General features: G+C 44.0%; 1 protein-coding gene across 4 annotated transcripts in view; it reads left to right on the plus strand.

Annotated features, from left to right (window-relative positions):
- Positions 1-22,703, plus strand: part of WWP2 (WW domain containing E3 ubiquitin protein ligase 2) — a 142,510-nt gene that overhangs the window by 44,897 nt on the left and 74,910 nt on the right. For all 4 annotated transcript variants that reach the window (XM_026495129.4, XM_044382470.3, XM_048223763.2 and 1 more), the window contains exons 5-6: positions 17,207-17,344; positions 19,176-19,272. In XM_026495129.4, the coding sequence (XP_026350914.1) occupies positions 17,207-17,344; positions 19,176-19,272 (235 nt within the window). The remainder of the gene's footprint in view (positions 1-17,206; positions 17,345-19,175; positions 19,273-22,703) is intronic.

Consider the following 22,703-nt stretch of genomic DNA (forward strand, 5'->3'; position numbering starts at 1 on the left):
CCAAAGGCAGATGCTTAACCAACTGAGCCAGCTAGGCACCCCAAAAAACCCCATTCTGAATTACTTTAGTGTGTATCAGGCATTGTTTTGAATTCTTGAAATACGTATATTAAAATTTACTTAATCCTCCTATGTACCTGTGAGATGGATAGTATTGCCCTCCCCTTAGATGAGGAAATAGGTAGATGTTGTTATGTAACTTTTCCAAGGCTACACAGTAGGTGGTGGCAGAACAGGGATTTGGACTTTTTGGTCCTAGAGCTTCTCTTCATCTACTGCCTTCCAATGAGGGAGAAGGTTAAAATCACTTAAAATTTTATTGTTCAGAGCTAACCCCATAAATCCTTTGTTACATATCCACTTAGATTTTGGGATGGTATGTAAATTATATATGTGTAACTTTTTTTTCCAAAATGGAAACTGACTATGCAGATTGCTTTGTAACTTTTTTCGCCCAGTTTTTTCTTTTTTTATCTCAATGAAACAAAACCATATTTAATGGCTGCAGTAGCAGTTTTCTTGGAATGAATACACCATAATTTAACCAATCTCCTGTTGTTGGCCATTTCTACTCTTTCACTGTTGCAAGCCAGACTTTTTGGTCAATTCTTATAAAGAGAGCTCTGTGCTGCGTTTTTTTCTTAAGGTAGTAAATTCCTAGGCATGTAATTGCTGGGTCAAAGGGCGGGCGAGTTTCAGGGTTTTTGATGCCTGCTGCCTGGGTCTGCTGCACAGCCTGGGCCAATTCACATGCTCACCGATTCATGCTTCTGTACTTGTTCCTCTTTCCATCTCTTTTCTTTTGTCCTCTCTCCTCCTCTTGGGAAACTTCCAGGGAGGTTTCTGTCTTCCTTGCCCTGAGTCACGTGCCTCAGTCACCTCCCTGTTGCGAAATCCAGCGGTCAGCTCTTATCCTCAGTTTGCTTGCCTGACTGATGGGATATTATGAGTCGATCCCTCCTCTCGACCTTCTGTTTGCACTTGGTTTTCCGGACACCACACCCGACTGGTTTTCTGTCTGTCTTGCTGGCCACTCCTGTTCGGTCGTTTTTGTTGGTTTACTCCTCGCCAGTCTGGAAACATCGGGATGCCCCAGGTTGGCTTGGTCCTGCCTCCACTTGTCCATTTACACCCCCACCTTTCAAGATCTCATCTAGCCTCATGGCTTTCAGTTTGGTCTGAACACGTGTGACTTGCAGCCTGGACACAATCTCCCATGTGTTTCTGGATGTCTAATTAACATCTTCAAATTAACAAGTTAAAAGCCAAGCTCCCTGCTTTCCCACAGCTTCCTCCGTCTCAGGCAGTGGTGATTCAGTCTTGCTCGGGCTTAGAACCTTGGTGTCTTCCTTGATGCCACTCTTTCTTCCTGTTAGAACCCACGTCCAGTCAGCATGTCCCATCTGTGTTACCCTTGAGATGTGTTCGAGGCGCTGACCATTTCTCACCATGACTGCTGTCATCACCCATGTCCAGATCCGTCTTTGTAGCTATCAGGAGGCCTTTGTCTATCTCCCTGCATCAGCCTTTGTCTCCCTACAGGGCACTTTTGAATCCAGCAGCCAGAATAACCCAAACTGTGAGCCAAATCATATCACTCCCACAGTGGTTGCCCATTGCGCTAATAGTAAAAACTCAAAGCCTCCCCTAATGGCCTAAAAGGCCCTCTCTGATCTTCATGTTACTCCTCTGTTATCTCAGCCATTCTCCCCTCTGCAGGCAGGTGCCCCAATACAGTGATTTTTTAAAAATTTTACCAAGTTATACAACATTCCCATGACCTTTTCCATCACCCCAATAAGATCTCTTATGCCCACTTACCATTAATTTCTGTTTCCACCCCCAGCTTCTGGCAAACACAAATCTACCTTCTGTGTCTGTTGATTTGCCTTTTCTGGACATTTTGTACAAATGGAATCATATAATATGTGGCCTTGGGGCGCCTGGGTGGCTCAGTCATTAAGCGTCTGCCTTCGGCTTAGGGCATGATCCCGGGGTCCTGGGATCGAGCCCCGTATCAGCCTTCCTGCTCCGCTGGAGCCTGCTTCTTCCTCTCCCACTCCCCCTGCTTGTGTTCCCTCTCTTGCTGGCTGTCTCTCTCTCTGTCAAATAAATAAAATCTTAAAAAAAAAAAAAATATATATATATATATGTATATATATATATAAAAAATATGTGGCCTTGACCAAATGGTCTTAACTGCAATTCCTCCCTACCCACATCCCCTGTTCCTTTCTCTGCTTTATTTTCTTTTTAGCAGTATCCCCATATAATACGATATATTTGGTTTATCTCACTCGTTGCTCTCCCCAACTAGAATATGAGTTTCACAGGGCAGGCATTATTTGATTTTTGTTCATTCTTGGGCATCCCTTCACCCCGTGCCTAGAACACAAGACGCTAATATGTGTGTATAAAATATCTATAATATATAATTACGTATATATAAAATATATGTGGTATATTTTATATATACTTAATTAGATTAGTTAGATGAACATCTTTTGTTGTGACTTTGGTTTTTGTGGCCAGTGTCATGGCTTACCTCTGAGGCAGAGGTGGGGCCAGGGTAGTACCGGGTGCCTGCTCTGGGGAGGCATCAGGCTGAATCCGTCCCTAGCCTCCAAATGCAAGCCTTTGTTTCCTTTTGCCCCAGTCTGGTTGCAGTTACATCAGTGACTACTGTTTTCTTGATTGGCACCAGATGCCAGGCATTGGGATTTAAAACCATCTTTAATAGTCTCTAAAAAGCTCTCTGTGTGTTGCTTTCCATCATCTGCACCTCAGGCAGATATGGCCAAGCCAGAACCTCAAGGAATTCCCAAAGAAGCCAAAAGCAACCCCCTCCCCCAACCCCACGTCCCCAGCTTCTCAAAGTTACAGCCGGGCCCAGTTCATGGCTTTGGTGTCAGTGGAGAGCTGTTTGAAAGAAAAGGTCCTTTTAGCCAGAAGTCTCAAAAGTAAACACACAGGCCCCTGCAATGAATGTTAAAACAGACCTGCTTTCTGTGTCACCAGCAGAGAGGTTGCCTTGTGAAACCTCACTTGAAGAAAGGAGAAAAGCTTTCTGTCAGGAATCTCTTCTCCTGTACGTGGCCGCCTCGGCGTAGCGTGGGGTTTACTGCTGCCTCTGGAGTGTTCTGTAAGCCTATCGGTTTTGGAAGCCTGGGAGCATGTATTGAACCAAGAATGATTTTACCCCTCGAAACACGAATGCTGGCTGAGGCTGTTCCCCTTTCTCTTTTTCTAGAGGTATATTGTGACCTTTTTGCGTTTTAGTCCGTAGTAGGTGGTCAAGGCATTTTGCCGTCCATCTTGTTTTTTTCCATTTTAGATGTAAGGATTTCTCAGCGTTGGAGCAGGGTTTTGTATGAGAAGAAACCTGCACTCTAGGACATTTTCTTAGGATTGCAAGACCTGCCTGGAGCAGAGGGTGGGTATGAAGTTTACTTACCAGCATTCACGTGGAAAATTCTTACCTTCAGCTCTGGGCAAGATGCTAGAGAAGTGGAATGAACAAGGCGCTGTCTTGGAATTTAGGATCTAGAGAGGAAAATGGTCAGACGTTAAGCAGGTCAGTGAAAGACACTAGTCCAGTGGTGACAGATGTGATGGAGGGAAGTACGAGGTGCTCTGGGACTATTTCACTGAGGACTTCACCTATTCTGAGGTTAGGGGTATCAAGGAAGGCTTCCCTGGGGAGGTGACACAAGGACTCCAGGGGATGCAAAGGGATGCCTAGGTCGATAGGAGAAAAGCATTTCAGGCTGGGGGAACACGTGGGAAGCTTTGAGGCAGGAATGGGCTTGGTGCAGTCAAGTCACACAGAGATGGCCCTTGGGGCCAGCCAGGCCTCATGAGTGAGAGCTGTTCAAGATTATGACCAAAAAATGGCAGGGAGGAGGCACTGGCCAATAGAAATATATTGTAAGCCTGCATATGTAATTTAAAATTCTCTAATAGCCACATTTAAAAAAGTGAGGACCAAAACAAACAGGTGGAATTAATTTTAATAATATATTTTATTTAGTCTAATATATCCCAAATATTATCATTTCAATATAACCAGTATAAAGAAAGCTATTACTGAAATATTTTTGCATTCTTTTTTGTGTGCCTGTCGTGTGTTTGAAATCTGGTGTGTCATTTTACACTTCTAGCACATCTCTATGTGGACCGGCCACATTTCTACTGCTCTGTGGCCACGTATGGCTTGGGGCACCCACTTTGGACAGTGCAGGCCTGGAGGTTGTTACTCAAGGAAGACTTGGGAAACTTTCTCCTAAATTAGGTTGTTAGTGTAGGACTGTACTGTTTGTACAGTTCTAGAAACTTCTCTCATTCCTTGTAAGCCTGCCCCACAGAGGTGTAGTGCCCCGTCGTAGAGGACCTGCACTGTTTTTAATCAGCCGCGTAGCATTCAACTTCTAAACTGACAGCTGTTATAGGCCTGAAATGATGGCCTTGCGGAGAGCCCAGAATCAGTGATAGGAAAATGAGACTGTTGCCTGGATATGAGCTGTTTCCTTCCTTTTGCCAAACCAAACCAAACCAACCCCCCCCCCCCCCCAAAAACATTTCATCTGATGTGCAGGCCTCTACTTTGCACCAGTTCCTTGAGAACAGCTTCTGCCCAGTTGTCCATTCCAGTCTCCCAGGTTCTCCCAGGGGAGGCGCTGCCGCTGCTGGGAGAGTGTTAAGCTCAAACGTCATTTATCTCATTTGAATGTATTATTTTCCCTTTTCCTTCAGTCTTGCAGGATGCTAGGAGTATTTTTCTTAGAGTAGGAGACTTACTCTTGTCAGAGAGTGGTGTGTCGGGAGGGAAAGCGATAGTGCACCTGAGCACAGATGCTGCAATTAGATGGTGGCTGTTAGGCCACTGGAGGTACAGAGTGGAGATCTTCACCTGTTGTCAGGCCTGGCCTGGAGGATGCTGTTTATGACATAAGGACAGCACAGGTTATGATGTCTGTGGGCTTCCTTCCCTCCCTCTCTCTTCCTTCTTCCTTCTCTTCATTAATTAGTGTTAATTTATACGTACATTACATACGTTCATTCTCGTGGAGGGGCGCATTACAGTCAAGGCTGAATTCACCTTGAACATGCCTCTTCCTCGGTCTGAAAAGGCCCCCAAATGGATAGATTGCTTCTGTATATGTTTTTAAAGATTCATGGAACACATTAAGTGAAAAATCAAAGGTTACGACTTGTCTCGGATGAAGTTGGTTTTGTAGTTTGTCTATGTGTATTTGTGCTACCGCTTGCAGGTTTGATGACTTCATACAAAGGTGGCAGCCATGAGTTATATCCTGGGAAAGGGATTTGGAACGTGTGTATTTTTGGGGTAGGTGTCACATTTTGCATATCTGTATTGTTTGCAATTTTTAAAAAAGATTTATTTATTTTAGAGAGGGAGGGAGAGAGAGAGAGCATGAGTGAGAGGGGCAGAGGGAGAGGGAGAGAGACTCTCACACAGACTCTGCACTGAGCATAGAGCTCAACGCAGAGCCCGATCTCACAGCGCTGAGGTCATGACCTGAGCCGAAACCAAGAGTCCGACGCTTAACCAACTGTGCCTCCCAGGTGCCCCACTTCAATTTTTCATAATGAGCATGCTGTTGTTATTTTTTTAAACTTAATATTATTTATTGTGAGGGCAATATTTTGTAGCATAAATGGGACATTTTGAAAAACTTTTTCTGATAGAAAGTAACAAACACCCCAGTGGTCATAGCAGCATTGTCCACAATAGCTAAATCGTGGAAGGAGCCAAGATGCCCTTCAACAGATGACTGGGTTAAGAAGATGTGGTCCATATATGCAATGGAATATTACTCAGCCATCAAAAAGAACGATTTCTCAACATTTGCTGCAACATGGACGGGACTGGAGGAGATCATGCTAAAAGAAATAAGTCAAGCAGAGAAAGACAATTATATGGTTTCACTCATTTATGGAACATAAGAAGTAGGAAGAACGGTAGGAGAAGAAAGGGAAGAAGAAAGGGGGGGTAAACAGAAGGGGGAATGAACCATGAGAGACTATGGACTCTGGGAAGAAAATTAAGGGCTTCAGAGGGGAGGGGGGGGAATGGGACAGGCTGGTGATGGGTATTGAGGGCATGTATTGCATGGTGCACTGGGTGTTATACGCAAGTAATGAAATATGGAACTTTACATCAAAAACTAGGGATGTACTATATGGTGACTAACATAATATAATAAAAATATTATTATTAAAAAAATAAAAAATAAAAATAAATAAAAGCAAAAAAAAAAAAAGAAAGTAACAAACATAAATAAAAGACAGAGCAGTATAATGAACCATCCCATACTTGTTACCCACTTTTAAGAAGGATCAGCACATGTCAGGTTGTCTTTTGCCTCCAGACCCGACTTTTTTGGGGGAGTATTTGAAAGCGATTCATAGGCATCCTGTCATTTCATTTCTAAACACTTCCATGTACGTGTCTAACTGATAGGTAAATTAAGAAAAAAAAGTGTCCACTATGCAGATAATGGAAATTTAAGAAATAAAAGCTTTGTTTCATAATCTTACTCTTCAAACAGAACTTACTATTTCTCTCTGGTTCATTTATTTCTTTGTCCCTTTACATATTTATTTTTATAGGATTTTAATAATAGGGTACATTCTACAAGTTCTTTTTTTAACTCAGCATATGTAGTGTCAATACTTTTTCATATTCTTGTACACTTTTCATAATCAATAATCCATATCTTCATTGTGGCATAGCATTTCACTCATCTGACATTATAATTTTTAAAAAGCAGTTGTTTACAAAGGAGATTGTGTGTGTGTGTGTGTGTGTGTGTGTGTGTGTGTGAAATGATTACCACAAGTTTAGTTAACTTTCATCACCTCAAACAGATACAAAAAGAAAAAGAGAAAATGTGTGTTTCTCCTGTGATGAGAACTTTTAGAATTTACTTTCTTAGTAACTTTCAAATAGATCAGTGTTAACTGTGGTCACCATGTTGTACGTGACATCCTCAGTCCTGATTTATTTTGTAACTGGAAATTTATAACTGCTGACTTTTTAAATGCAGAATCTCAACTGTGAAAGTTCTCTTCTAGCTGGGCTCCTACATTTTGTATTTAAAGATCATTGAAAAGGAGGTTTGTTCATTGAAAGCCTGCCCCTGCCGTGTTTATAAACATGGCTTTGATCCTGTGCCACCCGGGAGAGGTGGTGTGGCTGCTGAGGTTCCCTGAGGGCACAGAAAATGGATGAGCTGTTAAGGGGGCTCTGGTCTAGGAATCTAGGAATTGCTTTAATGGGCGATGAGGACTTTCCTTCCCATCAGGGGCGACGAGCTCTAATGACAAGGCAGCAGTAACTCGTGTGGACTGATAGTTTATTCTGAAGACCTGACTTTCCCAGATTTGTATTTATTCCTCCTGAATCACTTAAAAAATTTAAAAATATGCTACAGCTTGACATACAGTGAGATTTACCAAGATAGACGAGGCCTTTTGTATCTTGTGTTAAAAGGACCTTCAGTTGGTTCAAGAGAGACTTGAGAGACTATCTCTAGTGTACCTTATTCGGTGGATGACTGTGATGAACAGCCAGTTCTGAAAAGTGTATGCCTGTGCGCTTTTTTTTTTTTTTTAATTGTAAGAAAAGAAAAATGTCTATTCCTGCACGGGCTTTGGCTTTTGGCTTGAATCCAGAGAAATAAGGATGATCATGATTGATACATCTGTCATGTACTGAAATGAGGATGCACGTGCCTAATCCCTCCCTCTTTCCTCTGGTAGGAGAGGAGCTGTCTCTCTTTCTCCTAAGGGTGGACTCTCCATCCATGCTTTGGAGCCCATGTTTCCTGCCTTCTCAAGAATCCTTTTTGATTTTCTTGCTGCCTCTCTTAACTGTTCTCTGTTTGCAAGGTCGTCTTCATCTGTTTGACTGTTAGCTGAGTTTCCTACCATTCTTCTATGATCACATTCTCGTCCATACCTCCTCTTTATGCATAACCACCATGTGTAGGTAACCTATAGATTTGAATCTCCAGCCTAGATCTCTCCTCAGAGCTCCATGCCCACATATTTGACTGTTTTCTTGCTGTCTCCTTGTGGATGTATCAGAAACGTGTCCAAATCTGAACTCATTGCCTCTTTCCCAGACTTGACCCTCTTCTCTTGTTCCATATTTCAATATGTACATCCACCATTTGTCCAGTTAAGTAAGTTAGGAACTGAGGAGTCATCTTCGATACCTGTACCCCTCTTGCGCATTTACTTTGCTAATCTGTTTTCAGCTTCTCTTGGTTTTTACCTTTGCAAGTTTGCCCACCTCTTTCATCTCCGCCTCTACTGCCCTGGTCTTTTCCCTTGGCCTCCTGTCTGCTCTGCCTGTATCTGTCCTTACTTCCCTCCAGTCTTTTCCACACTGCAGACAGAATGATTTTTGAAATCACAAAGCTGATCTTGTCACACCTGGATTATAAACCCATCAGTACCATGCTGCTGCTCTTAGGATAGAGAGGAACTTTTCAACATGGTGGGCCCACAAGGCACTGCAGTGTATGGCCATCACCTGGGTCTTCAACCCCATTTGGATCACATTCCATTCCAGCCCCACTCATCTCTGTTCAGTTTCCTGAGTGCATTTGTGCCACAAGGCCTTTGCACATGGTATTTCCTCTGTCTGAATTGGCCTTCTTCTGCACTCCACCCCACCCTTCATGTGCTGTATGCCTGAAACTTCAGAGCACAGTTGAGCTTTCAGTTCCTCAGGAAATTTTCCCTGGTGCATTGCTGAGGCCAGCTCTCCAGTGCTCATGAGACCGTAGATGTCTTGCATGGAATCTGTTAATACAGTTGCAGTTTTACATTTCTTTGTGACATTATTTAGTTCCGTTTCTCTCAAGTGACTTGTGAGGTTCCTCAATGCAGAGACTTAGTCTATTTTCATTCTTTTTTATAACCCAGCCTCTCGCCCAGTGTCAGACGGGTAGTGGATGCCCAGAAATGCTTCTTGAATGAATGAACAAGAAAGAAAGAGAGAAAATAAAAGTTTACAAACTGGCTTTGTAAAATGAAGCTATTTTCATTTTTAGTGGAGTTAACACAACCCCCATAGACCAAAACTTTGATTTAGAGACCATTGAGGGACTCCCAGCAGCAGCATACAGAAGAGGCTTCAAGGCCAAAGTAGATTCTTCTTGGCACCCTGTGTTCTAGGAAGACCCTGCCAAATCGTCAGTGATGGGGGCCGAGGGGAGGTGGGGTGAAGCCAAGTCAACACTGGTACCCTAACAAGAATTCCAGTGTTTATAATCTGATGGTAGCTTGCTAGAAAAGACTTTCTCTTGTTAGGCTCTGGCTAAGTTTGGAAGCCAAAGAGACATCGTAACGGTAAATCCTGGAAGCCTCTGGCTTCCTTTACTGCAAAGGGAACGTGAAAGAGTGTTCTCTTTAAACCTGGGGTACACTCCAGCCTGTGTGTGTCTGAGTTACAGGGAGCCGGGGAATGGAAAGGAGACTATTTACTCTCTGCCCTTCTGGAATTTCCTCCGGTTCCGTTCCTCTGTGCACCAGTGTTTCACAGCTATGTGTAGAATGAACACTGACCTGTTAATGAATGCCCTGCTTATTTTCACTTTCTTTTGATGGGCCTATGGGATTGAGGGCAGAGGGAGGCAGGAAGAAGGTTTGTTTGTTCCACTGAGCAGCTCCGTTAAGGCCAAATCAATCACATCTTCATCGGGCTTCCGAGACGCTTGACCCGAGAGTACTTAGTCTCCCTTAAAAGTATCTTACTTTTGTGTCCTGTTTTATTTTTCTCAAATTTCCAGGTAAATCTTTACATTTGTATTCTGAATGAGGAAAAAAAAAAAAAGAGGAAAGATCTTTAGTAGGCTCCACACCCATCATGGAGCCCAACATGGAGTTTGTGGCGTGCGATCTCACAACCCTGCGATCAACACCAATCAAGTCAGACGCTTAACTGAGCCACCCAGGCACCCCAGGATCTTTCTTTTTAAAAGATATGTGTGTACACGCACATATGTTTTCGTGGTGTGTGAGCAGGAGGGGCAGTGGTGATAGAAGATTCTGAAGTAGAACATTCTTTCACACACTGCAGTGAAATTGTCCAGGCAGGAGTTCTGGATTTCATAACTGAATCCCATTAATAGTGGCACAGTTTGGCAGTTCTGGTTTACATAATTTTCTCTTTTGTTGGAATAAGGAAGGCAACTTCCGTGCCCTATTTATCTATACTTATTAGTACCATATGCAAAAAACATATTAAAAAGTCCAAGTCAAGAAAGGGAAAAAGTAACTCTTAGAAAAATATTACTCATCTTTATTGCACGTAACCGCTCTTCCCAATAGGAAATTATTAACCTGAAGCCACTTGCAAGTCAGAGGCTTTGAAGTAAGGAAAAATGAGAGTAGGAGTTATTCCTGAAGCAGCTTGATTGTAGATTCCCTACCTTTTTGTATTTCAAACTGTATATGTAATGTTGAATTCTTAAAAGTTTTTTAGTTGGTTTCTGTCACTGTTTGTGCCTTAGGTATGCTGGCTTGGGGGAAAAAAAAACGATGATAGAAAATGTCATGCATACGTGAACGAGCCCCCAGGTGCCTGTCATGCGGCTCCACAGCCATCCACGAATGGCCATTCCTGTTTTATCTTTCTTCTTACCCCACCCCCTACTGGTTTGTTTGGTTTTTTTTGTTTGTTTGTTTTTTTGAGAGAGAGAGAGGGAGATAACGCGCCTGCAAGTTGGGGAGGGGGAGAGGGAGAGGGAGAGAGAATCTCAGGTCGACTCCCTGCTGAGAGCAGAGCCCGATGCAGGGCTTGATCTCATCACTCTGAGATCATGACCCGAGCCGAAATCAAGAGTCCGACGCTTAACCGATTGAGCCATCCAGGCGCCCCTGGTTATTTTTACTTAAAGTCTAGGTGTATTTCATCCACAGATATTTTAGTAGGGAGCTCTAAAAGATAAGGGCTTCAGGGGCGCCTGGGTGGCACAGCGGTTAGGCGTCTGCTTTCGGCTCAGGGCGTGATCCTGGGGTTACGGGATCAAGCCCCACATCAGGCTCCTCCGCTATGAGCCTGCTTCTTCCTCTCCCACTCCCCCTGCTTGTGTTCCCTCTCTCGCTGGCTGTCTCTGTCTCCGTCGAATAAATAAATAAAATCTTAAAAAAAAAAAAAAAAGATAAGGGCTCCCATAATCATAATACCAATTTCGTACCCAAAAAACACAATGGTAGTTATTTAAGTGTCATCAACGATCTAGCCCGATTTTATATTTCCCCAGTTGTCTTACAAGTTTCTACCATCAGTTTGTTCCATTTGTTCGAATCGGGATACATATGACATTGATATGTCTTTTCAGTCTCTTTTAACCAATACTTTCTCCTTCCTCTTTTTACCCCCTGTAGTTCATTGTTGAAGAGACTGGACAGTTTGTCCTGTAGTTGCCCGCCTTTTGGATCTTGCTGTTTGTGTTCCTGAAGTGTGTTTTAACATGTTCCTCTGTCCCTCTGTGTCTCCTGTAAACACAGAGGTAGATCAAGAGGCTTGATCTGATTGGGTTCTTTGTTTTTCTTTTTGATGAGGTGGTGTAATGAAGGGACACAAATGTCTGCTGGTCTCTCTTGGTGTGCCAGCTTTTGAAGGGTTCTCCTGGCACGGTCCTTGAGATTTTTCCAAATTCTCTTCCCCTAGGTTCTAATATTCAGCTCTACTGCTGTCTGTTGACCTTCATGATGTAGCATTACAAGGTATGGATAACCAGGTAGTACTTAGAACAGAACAGGCAGGCACAACCCATAACCGAAGAAGTACATTTGCTGATTGCTGAAGTTAGCATGAGCTCAGGCCTTTGGCTTTCTCGGAGAACCAAAGCCTCTTGCCAGCGGAATATTTTTATTATATATGTTCCATTTGCTCGTAATTGAATCAGACTTCCTCCAGCCATGCTCTAAGTTGGCGCTTTCTGCAGCACCTGCCTATCATTTGTCCAAGGCTTTGATTCCAAGAGACTGATGGGTCCATGTACTTGGGGAGTCATGGGTCTTTCCTAACACATGCTAGGGAGGAACCCAAGGTAGAGTCTTCCTTAAACACTGTGTTCCTGGAAGACCTTGCCATCATCTCAGCCCAAGCCACCATCTGTTCCTGCCTGGAATATTGCACTGACTTCCACCCAGGTCTTGTCTGCCTCAGCCCTTGCTCCTCCTGCAGCCAGAGTGATTGTACTACAGCGCCAGTCATACCCCTTCCTTGCTCACAGCCTCCTAATGGCTCCCAATCCCATGCAGAAGAAACTCCAGAAACTTTGCGGGAGCTTCTAAGGCTTTCCTTATGGGGTCTGGTGACCTGTCTACTGCCCTCATCTCCTGCTCCCGCCTTCTCTCATCCACTCCAGCCACGCCAGCCTCCCTGCTGTTCCTCAGAGGCGCTTAGGCCTGCTCCTATGTGGGGCCTCTTCGCTTCCTTTTCTCTCCGCCTCCAATATTATTCTCCCCCATACCTACCCGGCTTCCCCTGCCCCCTCCTTCTTTCAGTCTCTGCTCACTTGTCACCTCCCCAGCGAGCCTTTCTCATTGCAGCAAATCTTCCTCCCGCCTCCAGCGCTCACCCTCTGCTTTCCTTGGTTCATTTGTTTCTCCCGTCCTTGCCACCTTCTAACAGATGATGTAATTGTCTTTAAAAAACTGCTTATTGTCTTTTTCCCCCGGAACTAGAATAGAAACACCCAGGCACACGATTTTTGTCTGTTGTGTTGCTGTTAAATCTCAATGACTCGACCAGTAGGTGCTCACTACACATAATGTGGATGGCATGACCACAGGTTGGGGGGCGGGTAACGAGACTGGGAGTAACTGGTGCACTTCCTAGGCGAAATCTGATTCTGGTTATGGCAGTCGACTTACTGTGCCCTTTTTTTCAGCGGTTTCTTGGTGTTTGAGCAGTGCCTCAAAAGGCAGTAGGAAGACATGGTGCAAGAGAAAGGCCCTTTGTAGAGTCGTCAGCATGGCTGTAGCGAAACCTGAGGCCCCCAGAGGCAAAGTGGCTAAGGCTGCTATTTATAGCTAAGCTTCCAGTGTGTGTTTTCCAGCCACACTTACTCCTTTCAGCCTCCCGTGTATGCTCAAGTCTGTCACTCAATTAGCTAATGGTTTCTTTAGTCCCATTATGCATTGTAGGGTTCCCCTGGCTCAGGTATTTTTTTTAAAGAGAATAATGGGGTGTTCTGTTCTCAGAGGTTTAATTTTTAAGTAGCCTTGCCAATTTAAAAAAGCCCCTTTCCAAATTTTTATTATGAAATTTTCAAACAGACAAGAGAATGGAAAGAGGAATACAGTGAACACCCAAATGCCCTCCACCTAGACCCAACACTTGTTACCATTTTGCTACATTTGTTTTATCTGTATGTGTGAGCCTGTGGGCATGTGCATTTTTTCCCTGAACAATTTGAAGGTAAATTGCAGATATTGTAACACTTCCTTCCTAAAAATTTCAGCTTATTCTCCTGTAAAACCGTTCGAAAATTGTAGATACCATCATAATCTTCTTGCATCTCCCAAGAATAGCAACATTCATATGTTTCCATAGGTTCTTATTGTACCTAAGAAAATTAACAGTCATTTCAGACACATTTAATATCCAGTCTGGGTGTAAATTTCTCCACTTGCCCAAGAATATATTTTTTTAAGGTTTTATTTATTTGAGAGAGAAAGTTGGGGGGAGGGGCAGAGGGAGGGGGAGAGAGAGTCTTAACCATGTTGAGCATGAGCCCAACACTGGGCTTGATCTCATGACCCTGAGATCATGACCTGAGCTGAAACCAAGAGTCGGACACTCAACCGACTGTGTCACTCTGGCACCCCACCCCAAGAATATTTTTTTCAAACTAATGTTTAGTAAAACACTGCATGGCATTTCGTGGTTATGTTTGTTCAAATCTAGAAGTTACCTTCTCGCCCTGCTTTTTTAAGAAAAGAAATGTATTTAATGACATTGTCTTTTTGAAGAGTCCAGGACAGTTACTGTATAGATGTCCCGTAATCTGGATTTGTCTGATTCCTTCCTTATGGTATCGTTGAATGTGTTCATCTGTCCCCTTATTTCCTGTAAATTGGGAAGGAGATGTAGTGGCTTAATTGGATTCAGGCTCAGTGCTTTTAGCAAGGAGACTTTAAAAGTGATGTTGTGTATATCACGCTGCATCACATCAGGAGGTTTGTGTATGTCAGGTTATCTCGCTCTTACAAATGCTTCATTTGATCACTTGTTTATGACGATGATGGTCAGAGAAACCGCTCTCTTTTTTTAGTAAATAGAACAATGGAGGAATTATGGTTTCACAAGTTCTGTTTAAAGAGGAAAGACATTCCTCCTTGCTGGCTTTTTTTTAAAGGTAAAATGTATCTCAAGGCTTTGTAAGGTAACTCCTGAGCCTAAAGTATATAATGACTCTATTGGACATGATTAATCGGTAGAGAGAAGAGCTAAGTTGGAACCTTGAGATGAGACCATGTAGGGAAAATGCAAGTTATGCCTGTGGCTTCTGTCAGAGGGCCACAGCAGTGTGACGATCAGGAGTTTGAAATAAGCAACAAGAGGCCTGGGGTTCCCCTCCATTCCCCTCAAACACTATCATCTGTCCAGAAAGGAGGGAAAGCCATGCCCACACTCCATTTATAAAATAATGGCCTTTGAGACACCGAGAAAGGAATTAAGGAAGCTTCTGGAATGCTCATCCCAGCACATTTCTGAGTTCAGAGGGCAGGGCATCTTTAGGAAGTGTCCTAGAAACAAGATGAGAAGATGATTTGTCCTTGGGATGGTTAGGTAGCTCACCTGAGAAGACCTTCTGGAGTTTGTTGTTGCAATCCAGAGAAGGCTCCAAAAGGTCAAGAGAAGTGCATCTTTGCAATGAACGAGTTAGACCAAGAGAAATCAGGACTCTTCAGCCTAAAAACAAGAAAGTCAACAGGGAGATAATAAAAATGACAGGTTATTAGGAGCCCGCTGGGTCCTGATTCATTCTTTACAAGTGCCCCCTGAAAAATGTGCTCTTACTGCTCCTGTTTTCCACGTGGGGAGACTGAGGTGCATGTTAAGTGATTTGCATAATGCTATAGCTACTAAGTAGTAGAACTGAGATTTGAACTCAGTCTGCCTGGCTGGTGCCCATCCTGAACCTCTGTGCTGTACTACCTCCTAGGGACTTAGACGCTGGATCTCAGCATAATACAGTAGGGAGACACCCCTTGACTTTTCTTTATGCAATAATAATAAATATTTATTATCTCCTGGTTTCAGTGGGGCAGAATATATGAGTGGCTTAGCTGGGAAATCTGGCCTGGATTCTCTCATGAGGTTGTAGTCCATATGGTGGCTGGACCACAGTCATCTGAAGGCTAGACTGGGGCTGGAGGCAGTCCTTCCTAGGTGGCTCATTTGCATGGCTGGCAAGGGGGTGCTGGTGGTCTAAAGGCCTCAGTTCTTTCCTGACAGCTAGACTTTTGAAGGAACTCATTTTCAGATTACAAGTATTACTTTATAGAAGTATTTAGAACTCACCCAGCCCCTGAATGAAACTGACTGAAAATACCAACAAGCTCAAAAGGGATCCATTTTTTGGAGATGTTTGGAGGGATCCATTACAGGCAAGAGATAATGAAGGAAGGTAGAGATGCTTAGGAGAACTTGAACACCTAAAGGGTAACTGGTTTCCACATTATTATAGTCGATCCTTGAATTGATCCAGACTTTTCTTTAGTTCTTTTTTTTTTTTAAAGATTTTATTTATTTATTTGACAGAGGGAGAGACAGCCAGCGAGAGAGGGTACACAGCAAGGGGAGTGGGAGAGGAAGAAGCAGGCTTCCAGTGGAGCAGGAAGCCCAATGTGGGGCTCGATCCCAGGACCCCGGGAACAAGACCTGAACCGACAGCAGACGCTTAACGACTGAGCCACTCAGGCGCCCCTGGACTTTTCCTTAGTTCTTAAAGGACTGTGTCTGTATCTTAGATTTGGGGCTGGCTTTTTTAGTTGTGGGAGGTTGGTTCTAGAAAGTACTTAAAAGAGAGACTTATTTATGCATACACTGCCTTGTTCTACAAAACCAGTGAGATAGTTTATAATAATACAATAGCAACTAAGAGATAGAATAAAGTGGTGGTTTGATGAGTGGTGGGTGGGGAGGGAGGTTGGAATGGGTGGCGCTCTCCTAGCCTGGCTTTGTAAGGTGTGGGGAGGCATGGAACAAGCCCATGCCCTTTGGAAATCCTCATAAACGCTGCTCTCTCCATCATTAGCAAATGACCCTGAACTGAAGGTTTTAGCTCTGAGCAGTAACTGGGTGGAAGCTGTTCATGTGGCCAGGCTTGGTGGTGAGGGTTGGGGGCGGGGGCGGTGTGCAGCAGTTTCCAGCCCACGGAGGGTTTGGGGCTTCTGCCTCGTGTCAGTTTGTTCTGTTTTTCTGCTGTGGTTTCCCGACTCTTCTTGCTCGCCCATGGGACTGACTTCCTGGTGTTCTAGGGGCCGGGAGACTCTGAGGTGCCTTCTTACCTCCGTCGCAGAGCCACTTGTCAACTGCTTTCTCCTCAGGCACTAGCCCAGGGCCATGTGACTATTGTGGGGCTGACTTACCCTTGCTGAACTTTTATTGCTTAAAAATTTTTCCTTATTTCAAAGTGAAACATCTTCAGAAGTGAAAATTAGAAACAATATATTTTTTAATACAGATAATCTGAGAAGAAGCCCCCGTAATCCTTCATCTAGAGAGGACTCTTGATGACATTTCCTTGGGGTCTCCTGACCTGTTTCTCTTCTTTTTGCCAGCATCCTTTATATGGGTGGTGGGGGGGGGATGCCGCTTGTAACTGCTTCCTCTATATGCCATTAGTATCTCTGGGCTTTCCTCACAGGCCTGCAAGTATAAGCAAACAAATCAGTCATGTAGAAATTATTAAGATATAACATGTTTAGAAAAACAAAATACAGCCTTTCCCCCCAGTCTAAATCAACAGTGATGACAATGAGACCTGTCGTTCCCATTCTTCTTTATATGCCACAAGACAGATGAGAAGCGGCAGAGAAGTGTTGCCAGGGATGTCAGAGTAGGTTAAATGAGAGCTTCTAACTTACAGAATCTTAACTTAGGGTGCATTTGCTTTAGTCCATCCCTGTTGCTTTTCGTGTTCAACAGTGGAGAACACGCAGCTGACCCTGAACCTGCAGACGGAGAACAAAGGCGGTGTTGTCTCGGGCGGTGAGCTGACAATTTTCCTGGACGGGCCAACTGTTGATCTGGGAAGCGTGCCTAATGGCAGTGCCGTGACAGACGGTGAGTGCCTCCCTGCTCCCCAGGGCTGTGCCGGGATGGGGTGGGGCAGGGCTGGGCAGGGTAGGAGGGGATGGTGCCCGACCTTGGTTCCCGACCAGGTACCTGGGTTTGGGTACCACTCAGCCAGCTCTGGCCCGTAGCTAGCCCTGATTCCTCTCAGCAGTCAGCATGATCAAAACTGTGACATGATTTTTTAAAGACAGCTTTCTGATAAAGGACCAAAATAAATGTCAAGTCTTTATACGTGTGTTTTTGTTTGCTTTGAGAGCAGAGAAAGTATCTTTTCATCCCACATGGACTCTGGGAAATAAAATGTCTTTATTAAATGTTACTTGGGCCTATTTTTCCTCCCAATACAGTTAAACTTCCTGGGGAACTTGAAGGTATCTTTTATATGACAGTGTTGGTTGGGAAAGGGGACTGTGTGTCTTAGAGATTCACACTAGCAAAATACAGACAGAAGCAGGGAAATTGGAGTATCTCCCACTCTGTCCTAAATGAGGGCAGTTTGTTTCTTTTGATCTAGTCTGAAATTGGTCACCTTTGAATCTAGCAGGAAATTATTTCATGAAGTCTGAGGTCTGAGATGGGTTGGGTTTCTCCATAATTTTTCTCGTTAAATGTGAGGTAACTGTGGCACTTTCCAGGCCCCAAACAGGCTTTCTGTACTTTCAAGGGAGTGAAATTTGAATTCTAATTTAAGGGCAGTTGGGTAGAATCTCAGTGATTGGATGGGCCTTGACTTGAGAACCTTCCTTCGATGGAGTTGTCCTTCGGGTACCTTGGGTGCATGGAGGAAACATGCATTATTCACTCATTCTGCACGTATATCCATAATTGAGCACCTGGTATGTGGTAGATCTTGGACCAGGTGCTAGCCAGATGGCAGGGGCAAATTTCATATGGTCTCTACTCCTAGGAGTCCATAATTTACTTGGTGGGGGCAGGGATGTTAGACATGAAACAAATAAATGCAGAAATAATTATGTAATTGTAATCATGACAAAAGCTATGAAGGAAAGGTACTGGGTGATGAGATTCTCATACTTCAGGGGGATATCGCTTAAATTGGGGGCCAGGGAAGGTTTCTTTGAGGAAGCTGAGACGCATCTGAACTGAAGAGTTTAGACAGGCCAAGATGGAGGTGTGAGAATGGGGTAGTTGATAAAAGTAGAGGAGTCCCCTGTGCAAAGGCCCTGAGGTTGGAGTGAGCTTGGCCTGCAGTGGAAATGGAAGTGGCCAGGGTGGCTGGACTGGGGAGAACAAGAAGGAGAGTGGTAGCAGGTGAGGCCATAAGGGCAGGTCAGCTCAGACCACCACAGCCTTGAAGACCTTGGTGAGGATTTGGGACCTCATCCTAAGAAGCAGGAAGCTATTGAGGGGTTTTGAGCAGAAGAGTGTCATGATTTGATTTTAATTGAATTGGCTTTGGCTTTTTAAAAGCTTTCTGGTCGTGATATGGACAAATGCCACCATTGCTTGTCCCTGCTTTGCACGGTCAGCATCTGTTCTGTGTTTCATGTGCTGCGGCTGAAGTTTATTTAACGCACAAGGCAAGTTGCTTGTAAGTGCCTTAGATGTTCTTGAAGGTCCTAGAGAAGAAGAGCTGTTTACCAGGTTTGAGCACCTCTGTTCTGGGGCCCCCGCTCGAATCTCATGTGGCTATCCCTATTGCTGTTCCTGCTGGAGGCCTCCCCTTGCTAGACTTCCAGGGTCCTATGTGATGGGTCACTTGAGTGCACAGACTGAACTTTGTTCCTGAGCCACATCTCAAACAAAGGTTGAGCATCTCAATGTTTCTGTCTTTTCTTGTGATGGGTCCCCTTTTTAGGATCCCAGCCACCTTCGAGAGAATCCAGCGGGACAGCTGTTGCTCCAGAGAACCGGCACCAGCCCCCCAGCACAAACTGCTTTGGTGGGAGATCTCGGTAAGACCCCTCCTTGTGGATGAGGAGGAGCTAGGAAGGTGCTCAGAGATATTGAAAACATGTTGGGAGGTGGCGAAGAACAATTTATGTTAGAAACTGTTGGAAATTTCCAGAGGGCTTATAACTGACTCACTATGTTAAGGAGGTCCAGAGGGGAGTACAGAACTCGGGATTCTCGGAAGAGTCAAGGGTTCCTTGTCAGCGATCGGGACTGGCTAAGCTGGTTATTTGGATAAGAGGGACTGTCGAACAAAACTTAACTGGTGTTTTATGTTACGGGGGCAGCAACCACAGTTATCCTTTTAGGATACACATAGAGATGCTTAGAGCAATGGTTCTTTGTATGTGAGATTTTCCCTCTGTGCATTTCTATTTCTGGGGTCGATTTATGATTCCCTTTGGGGTATTGATTAAGACCTCCTGCGCTTGGAGTCTGAGTTATATTATACTTATTGTACCTATCAGGAATGACTTAATTTTATTTATTGCTATATCCATCTTACACCTGGGTTAACAGTGCAAATTCATTTCCATGCCACCTGAATTCCCAGGTATATTAGAGAGATGGGGAGGAGGGAGTTGGGGACTTTTAAAAAATATTTATTTATTTTTTTAGTATTTATCACAGTGTACAAAATCTCCAGGCATTTTAAGAAAATTTTAGGGAAAAGAATCATATGAGTATAGTTTATAAATTGTTATTATCCACAGAGAGTAGGTGAAAAAACTAGTAAAAAATCTTCCTGGACAAATCCCAGGGATTGGGAATAATGCTTTGAGAAACACAGTATGATTTCAGCCAATGCCCACAGCATTTTGAAAGCTCACTCTAATAAGAGCCGTCAGGCTCTCTGGATTTGGTGGTTTTGAGGTTTGTAAGGTTGTGGTGCCAGGCAGGTGTCAGGAGCAAGAGAGAGTTTCATGTTTGGATCTTTTGTGTGTAGCATCAGTAGAAGCCAAGGTGCCATTTCCCTGTTCTCTTTCATCAAGCCTCTGCAAAGGTGTTGCCTCACACCCTAAAGACCATTCACTCTTTTCCTTGACTTTCTAGATGAGTTGGGATAAATAGTTGAGTCTCACAGGGTGAGGACTGATGATATAATTGGCAAATTTTGTGTCAACAGAGGCATGAGGGGCACCCAGAGATAGAGAAAACAGAATCTCTTTGGTGGTGAGTAGCTGGTGGAGAAGAACACCTCAGCATTTCACTCTCTGAGAAGGATGCCTTCTTAACTTTGGCAGTAGTGGCTGCCATCTTGGTCTTTGAGCTGACTTGGAAAATTTGTGTCATATGCAACTGATGTCACTTATCTGGGGGCCGGAAGGCAGAGTCCAGCTCTTAATAACTTTGGAATTAAGTTCTTGACCTATTTATTGCTCTCCGGAGTTCTCTAGTTAGTAGATCTTGAGACTCACATGTCCCAGGAGCCCTTCTTTGTTGTTGTTTGTGGTGAGGATTGTCTTGTAGAGCAGCAACCAGACTTTAGCAGAAAATTGGATGCATCTTTGCCCATAACCCATGGTAGACATTCAATGCTAGTTAACTGTTGGTGGGCAGAGTGCCCTCCAAGTAGTTTGAATGGTGTGGATGTCCTCCCCAGTCTACTTAGCTCCTGTAGCCATTTTCCATGCATGGCCACTCAACTTTCACAGGCCTCTGCCATCTAAGTATTTATTCTGTGTTCGCATGGAGCCTGCTGCCATTCAGTAGCAGACACTTTTGAAGGATCACCTGAAGGCAGTGTCAGAATTCTGTGTCCCTAAGAACTCCTTTTCTCCATTGCCGCTGCACTGAAGATCAGGTGGTATCAGGGTTGTTGACTGGATCAGGGTACCAGGCTTTACAAGCTGAAAAAGTAGATTGAATCCTGGCCTGTCATTTACTTGCTCTGTGATATAAGACAAGTCACCAAACGTCTCGGCACCTCAGTTTTTTCACATGCAAAATGGGGATATCGCCTGCCTCACAAGGTCATTGTTGGAACTAACTGAGGTGAGCTGTGTCAACCTTGCACACTGGGAATGCTCGGGGATAGTGGCAGGGGGTGCCTTTGCTCTGGAGACTCTACATCATACCCCCTTCCTCACCTGCAAACCTAGGAAGTGTGGCCTGGCTGATGTTTTTGCATCAAGGTCTAATTAGCAGGGTGATGAATCAAGCCTTCAGGATTCAAGGACAATTCTCTGCTGTCCTTAGTTTCCTGGGGTAGAGGGTAGGCTTCTGCCTGCTGCCTCCTAGACTAAATATTTAGCCTTTGCTGTCTGAGGGGTAGGTTTTTCTTGGACTTGGGTGCTATTCACCGTGATCAAAGATGCTGTGACGTGTCCACGAAGGTGAAGTTTGCCATGTCAAACAGCCTTTTCCTCTCCTTTCCCCTGCTTTATTAAGCTATCAAACTAGGGCTTCATCTACCCAAGATCATCCAGTAAAGGGACCATTTGCTTGCAGAATAAGACCACCAAGCTCTGTCTTTCAGTGGGATCTTGCCCATTCTTGAAGAATAATTGTGTGAAACATCCCTAGTTATTTTATCATGTGGCATAAATTGATTTATAGACACACTGTATTAGTATGCAGTCAGTGGGTCTAGTGGGTCTGGTTGAGAAAAGAAAATATAAATTGTTGCATAGTCTTACAATGAAATACCATCCCATAGTAAAAATAGGTGAAAGATAGTTGCATCAATATGGTGGAATCTCAGAAACATAATGTTGAACAAGAGAAGCAGGCCACGGGCAGGGCATGTGTGTGGTGTGTGTGTGTGTGTGTGTGTGTGTGTTTATAAAACATTGTATGATATAATTTATATTAACTTGAAAAAGTAAAAACAAACCATATATATTTTTTATGGATGCCTCCATAAGTAGTAAAACCATAAAAAAATGGAAGGAATAAGTGACCCTGAATTCAGTAGAATGGTTATCATTGTGGGGCTGGAGGTGGGTAAAATGAGGAAAAAGCACACGGAAATTTCCCAGTGCTGTGAATGCGGGGGGGGGGGGGTCTGTGAGTGTTCATCTTACTCGTCTTCTTTGAACCGAATATATATTTAATATATTCTTTGGTTTGCGTGATATATTTCACAACAAGGAAGGAAAAAGTGTCCTCTATCAACCTGAGAAAACTGAACAGCGATGGTATTAGGCTGGAGAGACTGTCGTTTGCTATTGAGTTAGACAGATGTCAGAACTTAGGATTTCTCCAGCTCTATAACAACCACTTATTTCCCTTCTCCCCAGCTGATCTATGTAGCAGTAGCCAGTGATTTGAAGTCGGTGCTCCACAGCACCTCATAAGTTGTGCTCCTGTCACTTTGAAATCTCAGGCTTGAGAACTTAGTTCGGGAGTTGGGGGAATGGGTTCCAGATAAAATCCGGCCACTGCCAGATAATGTATCTGAACAGCACTAGTCTTGGTGGCCTGAGAGGCC

The sequence above is a fragment of the Ursus arctos genome, unplaced genomic scaffold (assembly GCF_023065955.2).
Source record: "Ursus arctos isolate Adak ecotype North America unplaced genomic scaffold, UrsArc2.0 scaffold_19, whole genome shotgun sequence".
In the NCBI taxonomy this organism is placed as follows: domain Eukaryota; kingdom Metazoa; phylum Chordata; class Mammalia; order Carnivora; family Ursidae; genus Ursus; species Ursus arctos.